Raw genomic sequence first — 9,534 nt, 5'->3', positions numbered from 1 at the left:
GGGTGTGGGATGGGCCTGGGCGGGGTTCCTGGTGGAAGGGGGGTTGCCACAGGAAGTGGGTATGGCCTGGGTCCTGGGGTCAGAGGGGATGGGGTCCATTAGAGTAGACAGATGAAAGGGTCCTAGGGGAGGGCAGGGCCGGGACTCCCCACATCCCCTCTCTTAAGCAGAGGGTGAACCCATCTGTCCAAGTTCACACAAAGCAAACTAGAGTGAGGCCATGGCCACTTCCCTCTGGTCCCTTGTGCTCTGACCGCGCATCCACCAGGGTCCCCTGTTCTCTGGCTGTGCACCCCCCAGAGTCCCCTGTATCTGCTTTGACTGTGCACCCCCGGGCGACTGCCCCAGCTGGGGAGCAAGTGGTCCACCTGACCACGTGCTGGCCAGCCACCTGGGCAGCACCTCCCTCAGGCCCTGTGTGTGTGTGCACGTGTGTGTGCGCCAGTGCACACGTGTGTGTGACTGTGATGCATGTGTACGTGTGCCTGTGTCAGTGTGGCGTAAGTATGCTCGAGTGCACGTGTGCAAGTATGTGGTGCGTGTATATGTGTGTGCAAGCATAAGTGTGGTGTGTGTACATGTGCACGGGTGTGTGCATGCATGGGTGTGTGAGTGTACACATGCTAGTATTTGGGGTGTGTGTACATGCGTGCACGTGAGTGTGGTGTGTGCATGTGTGTGCACATGTGGGCGAGTGTATGAGTGTGCACTCATGCAAACACAGGGCAGCGTGCAGGGTGCCTCCTGCCGTGCGGAGCAGGCCCTGCCCAGCCACATGGGCACATGTGGGAGTGCATGGGAGCTGGGGCACCGGCTGCACACCCGGAAGGGCCCCAGGAGGCAGCGGCTCCACGGACCCCCGGGCTCTGGCACATCCCTGACCCGCTCAGACCCCGCTCAGACCCGCTCTGCCAGCCACCAGCCCTGCAGAGCCTCAGGCCGCTCGGCCGTAGGAGACGGAGCGGGACAGGAGCACCTGCCCCGACGGCCACTGCAGGAAGCCAGCGAACCAGTGCCCGGCTCGGAGCCAGCGCCACGTCCTGATCGCCACATCCGACGGGCGTGTGGCCCTGGGCCTGATGGGGATGGGCCTGGGGGACAGTGTGTTCTGAGGGCGGGGCACGCGGATCCCCACTCTGGGGCGATGAGGCCCAGGGAATAGGGGACCCGGCTCCCAGCCACCGCGGCACTCCGGGGACGTCCACTTCCCCTAAAGCAGCGTGGCAGCTTTCTAACCAGGACCAGAACCCACCGGACACCGGAGAGGATGGTTTCCTGAAGCTTCTGTTCACTAGGGGTGGCAGGAGGAACAGGAAGAGGGGGACACAGAGACAGAGACGGAGACGGAGACGGAGACGGAGACGGACGGCTGGCACGGAGGGAGGGGAGTAGGCCCAGCGAGGGCAGAGGGAGGCAGAGAGCAGCAGGCAGAGGTGAGGTGCGGAGGGCTCAGAGGGCTGGGGCAGCCCAGGACAGAGAGAGGGGCTGAGTCTCCGCCCGTATCTGGCCTCCGTCAGTGACCTCAGAGCTCCCATCCCCTGGGGGGCTGGGGGAGCAGCGCCGTCCCAGGCTCACCCGGGAGCACCTTCCTGGGAGCACCGGGCACTGCCCTCTGGGCTCCAGCTCCCCAGGTAGGAGGAACATCGTGCCTGTCCCCGTACTCTCCTCCTGTCGCTGAAGCCACCATGAGGACGGGCAGGTTGTATGCTCCTTTAGGGTCACCCAACCCCACGGTAGGGCAGTGGGGGGGCAGGCGCACCCTCCCACCACCCTGAGGTCCTTGCAGGAGTAGGGTCTCCGGAAACAATTGGCTTCACTGTTTCTGAGGACTAGACGGAGAAACTGAGGCACAGGGCAAGGCAGAGGCTGGCTGTGAGCCCTACGCAGGCCTCTGAGGCCCGTTTCCCCCCTGCTCTGGGGCCCGGGGGCAGTGGGCGGGCTCTGGATCTTTCTGACTCAAGGCAGGTGAAGAGCCCCTGGGGGGCGGCCCTACCCTGCCCGCTCTTTCAGCTTCTTGTCCGTGATGCCGTCTTTGGACACGAGCTTGTTGAACACCAGGATCCCGATGACCATGTTCACCTGCAGGGCAGAGAGGGGCGGGCGTGGGGGCGGGGCCCCGGGGCAGGCGTGGGGCGGGGCTCCGGGGAGGCGGAGCAGGCGTGGGGCGGGGCCCCGGGGGCAGGAGGGCCACCTGCCGGGCTCGCCAGCCCCGCCAGATCCCCAGCGGTTAGGTGGGGCTCTCCAGACCAGTGAGGTGCCCCAGCGCGAGTCGCCCCTGTCACCCTCCCACGTGACCTGCTCCCTGAGGATCTGGGAGCCTGCGCGGCAGGGGTGGACATGAGGAGGGCCAGGCTGCCCCAGCTGCGGCTCTCCCCAGAGGCTGGATCCCGGGTGGCCGGCCCCGAGCAGGCCAGAGGCCCATCTGCCGTCCCCACTGTGGTCAGCAGCGTTCTCGGAGCTGGGACCCCATCTGTCCAGACGTCACAGGTCAGCGGTCAGGCTGCCTGCCCTGCTCAGACCGCACAGGGACGTCCTATGATCCCGCTGCCATCACACTTGGGTGTGCCGCGTGCTCTGTGCCCCCTCAACCTCTCACCCCCAGCTCCCTGTATTCCTCCCACAACAGGAAGCTCATCCCTCACTGGGGCCCAACCTGCAGGCCATCTTGGGGACATCCTCCCCGTCCCGGCTCCGCCCGGGGCCACACTGCTCCTGCACCCCCATGGTACCCTCCTGAACCCTTCCCACCAGGCGCCTCTTCAAGGTGCTTCTTGCTATTAATGTCCTGGAAGCTACTGCCTATGCCAAAGATAACTGTCCCCAGGGTGCCCCCGTCAGCCCAGCCATGGCCCTGGAGACCTTGGGGTGTCCCTTCTCCTGGGGGGAGGAGGCTCCCAGCTCTTTCTGTTGCCCCCTGAATGCACCCCCCTCTGGCTCCTAGGCTGCAGAAGCTGCCTGACTGGGTTCCAGGGATGGGCCCCAGACTGCTTGGATCTGGGTGCGGGGGCCCCGACGCCCTGCAGCCCCTCGATGGGAGTGTTCACGACTCCACGCACAGCAGCGGCCAGGCCCTGCCTTTCATCCTCGTCTGAACGGAAAGTTCCCGGACTCGGGCATCAATGCTGGAGGCATGTTTCCTGGGTGACCTCATTTTCTGACAAGGCCAGGGGCAGAGGGACAGCAGCTGTCTCTACCTGTGCGTCCCTGTGTCACTGATGGGGCCTGGGGCTGGGGTCCGGCCGTGCCCTCCAGAGGCACCCTGGGAGAGGGTGTGGGGGATGGGGACTCCTCCCACCACCATCTGAGCCTCCCATCCCTCCCGGGTCGCCTGTCTTTAAAATGGCGAGCCGGCCTGGCCTCTGAAGTGTGGCATTGACATGCACGGCACACAGGCCTCTCCCTTCAAGAAATAAAGGAGCCGGGACCCTCGGGCTAGGCCGGCTGCTCACCGCCTCCACCCTCCCCGTGCCTGTGCCCAGATGCCTCCCTTAGGGTGGCATGGCCGTGCGTGGAGAGGGCTGGGCTCGAGCAGGGCGGGTGGAGGCCCCCAGCTGTGCCCAGCTCCCCCTGCTCAGCCCTAACTTGGGGACAATGACCTTGTGAGCCACATGGCACCGTTTCACATCCGTCCCCAAAGGAGTGTGGGAAGTAGTGGCAAGGGAAAACAAGGGGGTGCTTCCTTCTCAAGAGGGTGACAGCTGGTGGCAGCAAGGGACAGGCCCTGGCCCCCCGTCCTCAGGTTCTGCCGGCTCCTCTACTCCCCACTCAGGCCTGGCTGGCACTCCTTGCTACCCTGGTCGGCTGTCTGTCCCCTCATCCCCACTCAGCCAGTCACTCACCCAGTGAACTCACATGGATCTCCTGGAAAGTACACAGCTGGTGCCCAATAACCACACATGCTGTGCTCACAGAAATGAAAGGCCACTGCTGCAGCCCAGCCTCTGCACCCCTCGTTCCCTGAGGGCAGGTCGGGGGACCGTGAACGCCATTCACCCCTTGGTGATCAAGGTGACCCAGAAAGAGCAACGCAAACAGCCCACAGCCACATGGGATGGCGGGGAGGGTTCAGTACCAGCACGACAGCGGCGGCCGGTCCCACGAAGGCATACAGCAGTCCCCCCTCCAGGGAGAGCCAGCAGCTGGGGAGGGAGACAGGCTGGTCAGTGGCCAGGCGTGTCCCCCCTCCCCCCCTCCCCCGGGAAGGCAGGTGAGATGCTGGCGGGCAGCAGAAGGAGCTGGGCTTAGCCAGCCCTCCTGTGTGCACGCCGCGCACCCACGCTGGCTTCCCAGCCCTCGGGGCCCCGGCTTACAGATGGAGAAGCGGGTACAGGGCGGGGGCGCAGCTGCTGGGAACCACACGACGCAGAGCCAGGCTGGCCAGGGAAGCATGTCCTGACCGCCCCAGGCTGCCCCCCAACTCTCCTCCTAGATCCCCCCCAAACCTCACGCACAGACCCTTCTTCCTGACATAATTCCAAAATTCTGGGTTGGGTCCCTGGTCTGGCCCTCCTCCGGCCCACTCAGCCCAGGCCCCACGGCTGGGGCACCCAGCACTCTGCTCACACACTGGCCTGGCCCCTCCTCACCCTACACAGGGTCACCAGCCCCACACTTCCCCACCCATGGTGGCCCATGGGAGCTTCGAGAATGTTCCTGAGCTGTTTCCTCTGCCTTGAGCAATCCGCCCCATGCTGTCAGACAAACTCCTCTTCATCCTTCAGAACCCCACTTTAATGTCCTCATCTTCCCCTGATCCACCCCTGACCCTCTCAGCGCTGAGGGCAGTGTCCATATTTACCCCTTGGCACTCACCCTATTGGGGTTTCCAATAACTGGGTCCTCATTTGTGTCTACTGCCCCTGCTGCCCAGTGGGGCCTGTCCCCCTGGGGCTCCACAGAGAGCCAAGCCCGTGCAGTCCCACCCCTTGCCTCTGGCTCCCCGATTCCTCTCCTGTGGCCTGTAGCCACAGCCCCATCCAGCCTCTCCCCCAACCCTGGGAATCACCATACTGCTTTAGGATAACCCCAAGCTTCCTGACTTGGCATTCAAGGCCCCTGGACCTGGCCCGACTGACCCTTCAGGACCTCCCTGACTTCATCTGTGAAATACGCCCCTACCACCTGTCTTGCCCTCCTCGGGGCCGCAGTCACTGTAGTCACGCAGAGGTGCATACGCTGGTACAGAGGGGAAAACCGAGGCCCCCAGAGCTGTCCAAGGTACCCAAGGAGGAGGTGGGAAGCTCTGAAGGCCCTGAGCCTCATTTTCCTCCATCCTGCCGCCCACCGTCCGGGAGGAGCTGGCTGATTACAGGAAGCAGCCCCTCGAGGAGCCCAGCCTCCAGCCCCGGGGCCCCCACCCTCTCCCAGCCTTGGGTCTCTCCTCTGTGAGACGGGCACCCAGCCAGCTGTCACCTTCTAGGGCAGTGGCAGGGTCTGGGGGAGCCGAGCGGCCTCCACCCCATCCCCACCCTGCCCCGACTCACTAGTTCATGGTGCTGTACCCTTTGGCCTTGGTGAATCCCACAGAAATGGCCACGACCAGCGCAGGGAGCCCTGGGGAAGGACCAGAAAGAAAGGGAGTCGGTCCTCCCCCATCCAAGCCCTGTCGCCCTCTGCCTCCTTCCAGCCCCGTGGGTGGGGTGAGGCGGGGGCACAATGTACCTCTGAGGCCCCTGAGCAGAGGGCGACGCCTAGTAGAAGAGAAGGGGACAGGAGGCGGGCGGGGGTGAGGGCTTGTGGGACCAGAGGCATGACAGCAGGTCAGCAAGTGACACAGGACGCCGAGTCACACTTGAATTTCAGATAAAAAAGAAAACAGTTTTTGGGCACCAGGGGGCTCCATTGGTTAAGCGCTGGATTCTTGATTTCAGCTCAGGTCATGATCTTATGGTTCAGGGGATCGAGTCCCATGTCGGGCTCTGTGCTGACAGCGTGGAGCCTGCCTGGGATTCTCTCTCTCCCTCTCTCTCTGCCCCCGCCCCATTCACGCGTGCCCTCTCTCTCTCTCTCAAAATAAATTAATAAACGTTAAAAAAATTCTAAGGGGCGCCTGGGTGGCTTAGTGGGTTAAGCGTCTGACTTTCGCTTAGGGCATGATCTCGCGGTTCGTGGGTTCGAGCCCCGCGTCGGGCTCTGTGCTGACAGCTCAGAGCCTGGAGCCTGCTTCAGATTCTGTGTCTCCCTCTCTCTCTGACCCTCCCCTGCTCACGCTGTCTCTCTCTCTCTCTCTCTCCTAGAAATAAATAAAAATGTTTTTAAAAGAAGTTAAAAAAAATTCTAAAAAGAAAACATTTTTATTATGACCCCATCCCAAGTATTGAATGGGATATACTTTAAAAATCAGTCATTATCTGAAATCCATATAGAACTCGGCGTCACATTTGATCTGGCGACCTTACAGAGGCCCAGGAGGGCAAGGGCAGAGCAAGGGGTGAGGGGGGCGGGCTGCAGTGGGGCAGCCCCACCGCCCGCCTGCCCGGCACCCCTCACCCCAGCCCAGGCAGAGGAGGGCAGGCCCGGGGAGGGGCGGCCCCACCGCCCGCCTGCCCAGCACCACTCACCCCAGCCCAGGCAGAGGAATCGCTTGCGGATGAGGCGGTTCCGGAGGTGGCCGGTCACGGCCATGTAGGACTGCCAGGCCTCGGTGAGCACCCAGCAGAAGGAGGACAGGAAGAAGAAGTGCAGGAAGGCAGCCACCAGCGTGCACACCACCTGCGCGGGGCCGGCAGGCAGCTTAGGCCGGGCAGGTGCCTGCTCACCTGTCCCCATGCCCGCCCCACGGGGGGGCCGGCGAGGCTGACACAGCCCAAACCCATGTCTGCAGTGGTCACAAGGTCAACTCTCTGGGCAGGAAGCCACCGAGGGGTCCCCTGGTTCACAGCCTCCAGGAGGGCTGATCGGCGCCCCCCCCCCCCGGAGTGCTTGTCCCATAAACTGCCAGGGACAGAGTCCCCTCTCCTTTCATCTTCCCCGGCCACTCAGAGACCCACCAAGTGCCAGCAGAAACCCACCCGTCGAGCACACCCGCTCAGCAGGTGGTGAACCCAACACCCAGGGAGGGCAGGTCCCCCCAGGGCCACACGGCAGTGCACAGACGGGGTGGGACGCTCTGGGCCCCAGTGCTGGGCCAGCCCAGGGGCCTGAACTGGCTCATCTCAAAGTGCCAGTCCAGCTGGAGACGCCGGACACGGAGTCCCGGTCAGAGACCGCTGCGGCCGGAGGAGAGCAGAGGACTCTGTGGCCCCAGCGCTCTCCGCCCTGAGCTCCCTTGGGACCCTGTGGGCTTCATCACCGCCACCCCGTCCCACCTGGGCACACTGGGTGTGCACCGCAGGGCGGAGCCACCTGCCTTATTTCGGGTCTGGGTCTGCCCGATGAGGATGAGGGCGTTGGAGGAGATGATGGACAAGCAGAAGTTGATGAGGATGACGGACCGCTCTGAGCGGATGTACCTGCGGGGACAGAGGTGTCAGTGCCCGACAGGGCGGCGTCTTCATGGGAGCCGGGGTCCTGTGGGTACACCAAGACCACGGCACCACCTCCCCCCTGCAGACGTTGCTGCTACCGCCGTCATGACCGCCATCAGCACCGCCTCCACCACCACCACCATCTCCACCATCCATGATGCCTCCACCGTCATCTCTGCCATCAACCACCACCATGACCACACCGCCACCGTCACCGCCACGTTCTCACTACTACGTGCTCAATCCCAGCACACAGCCGGGTGCCAGGGAGGGCCGTGCGGAGCCTCTGAGCACAGCTGACCATTCCCGCTGGGGAGGGCTTATCCTTAGAATTGCTTCCCCTTCTCTCCCTGTCACTGGATCCCTGGGACACAGCTCGTTTCTGGGGTCCCGGTCTCTGCCTGCTCCTGGCTTTCACCCCAGCTGTCCCCCTGTCCCACCAGCCCCTCCCACCCCGTTCGATCCTGACTTGGAGGCAAGAAGACAAAGTGGTTCCGAGTGGGGGCTGCAGAGACCATGCCTGCAGCGGCTCAGCTACGCTCCAGCTGTGCAACACTGGGCAGGTGGCCCAACCCCTCTGTGCCTCTGTCTCTCCATTGGCAGGAGGGGACGGCACCTTCTGCTCAGGACTGTGACCGAGATTCAAGGGGCAGCCGCCATCGCTTCTCCTCCCTGTTCTCCAGGGCGGCCTCCCGGTGGCCTTGAGGGCCGAGAGCCAGACTGGTGGTGAGCAGAGGGCATGGGGCTGCCCCTCAGGGGCCATGATGCGGCCTGATGTGCTGTGTGACCTTGGGGGGGGGCACTTTCCCTCGGGCTGGGGTCCTGACTGCCGCTCACAAGGGCAGGGTCTCAGCCAGCAGGGCTCAGAAAGGAGGCGCTTTGAGAATCTTCGGCAAAGCCCTCAGAAGCACCGCAGGCTGGGCTGGAGGCTGGGAGCTGTCCCGAGCCTCCTTTCCCAGAAGTCTCTGGAAACCAAGGCCTCAGGGAGGGGCTGGCCCAGTGGGCCAAGCACGCCCACGGGGACTGGGACAGATGGTCTGAGGAGGGGCTGAGTGGGAGGAGCACTGGGTGCTGGCTGGGTGCCGGGGTTGGTGGTTCAAAGCTTCTGCCCCAGGGCAGGATGGGGGCTGCGAGCAGCACAGGCCGACCCTCCCCTCCCCCGGGGACACAGGGGCACATCGATGCCTCCTTGTTGGCCTCAGGGTGCGACATCGATTCTGCTGCCTGTGATGCCAGACACGAAGAGGCAGATGCGGGCCAGGGGGCGGGTGACCTTGACTCACACTGCCAGTCCTAAACCTCGGCGGGGCCCACAGCGGGGCTCTGGGGGCAGGGAGGTGAGACCCACCCACGGGCACACACTCGCCCTCACGCACCCATGCCCGTCCGCCCGCACCTCTGCACACATGTCCCTCACCCCAGGGCTGGGAACTGTGGGGACTGCGCCCCACGCCCACCCTGCCTGGCAGGGGGAGGGCCCAGGGGTCTGTGATGCGGCCCTGTGGCCTGGGGAGGCCTGTGGAGGTTCTCGCCCTGAGACCTGACCCTGGGCTCGGAGAGGGCCTTGCACGTCCACATGGCAGGACACAGAACGTGGGGGCTGCGGGGTCCCAGGGCAGGCGCTTGGCTGAGCAGGCCGGCCCGCATCTGCCAGGGCTGCATCCAGGGGAGGGGGACGCGTGGCCACCACCTTGTGCAGGAGGGTGGGCACGGCAGGGGGCAGGAGGAAAGGGTGACCGGTTCGTCCCCCGCGGGCGCCTGTGCCCCGCCTCAGCCGTGTCACCCGGCTTCCAGGCAGCAGCGGGTGGGGACTCTCGGGCAGGGAGGGGGACAGAGGGAGGAGAGGGGTGGCAGAGGTGGGGTGGAGGTGCGGTCCATCTGTGGTGACGGCGGGCAGGGGGAGACGGGGGCGGGGTGGTGACCACGGAGGGACGGTACCGCTGACTGGGAAGGGGCTCTGGACCAGCCCACCCCTGCGGCAGCCCTCAAAGCAGAAGGGACAAGACTTGACCCCGGACACCCGGCTCCCGGGACCTGCTGGCCACCCCCAGCCCCGCCCGTGCATGCT

At 64.5% G+C, this 9,534-nt stretch overlaps 1 protein-coding gene across 1 annotated transcript in view; it reads right to left on the bottom strand.

The window, feature by feature from the left end:
• LOC144219905 (adhesion G protein-coupled receptor B1-like) overlaps positions 1–7,639 on the bottom strand; it is a 10,165-nt gene extending 2,526 nt beyond the window's left edge. Inside the window, exons 1-6 of the mRNA XM_077750021.1 lie at positions 7,554–7,639; positions 7,349–7,451; positions 6,561–6,711; positions 5,484–5,553; positions 4,073–4,139; positions 1,994–2,079 (exon numbers count right to left, since the gene is read on the bottom strand). Coding sequence (XP_077606147.1) covers positions 1,994–2,079; positions 4,073–4,139; positions 5,484–5,553; positions 6,561–6,711; positions 7,349–7,451; positions 7,554–7,639 — 563 coding nt within the window. The remainder of the gene's footprint in view (positions 1–1,993; positions 2,080–4,072; positions 4,140–5,483; positions 5,554–6,560; positions 6,712–7,348; positions 7,452–7,553) is intronic.
• Positions 7,640–9,534: the final 1,895 nt, after the last annotated feature.

The sequence above is a fragment of the Crocuta crocuta genome, unplaced genomic scaffold (genome assembly GCF_008692635.1).
Source record: "Crocuta crocuta isolate KB4526 unplaced genomic scaffold, BGI_CrCroc_1.0 scaffold119, whole genome shotgun sequence".
NCBI classification, from domain to species: domain Eukaryota; kingdom Metazoa; phylum Chordata; class Mammalia; order Carnivora; family Hyaenidae; genus Crocuta; species Crocuta crocuta.
Note: the sequence above shows the minus strand (reverse complement) of the source record. Positions and strands in the feature narration are given on the sequence as shown.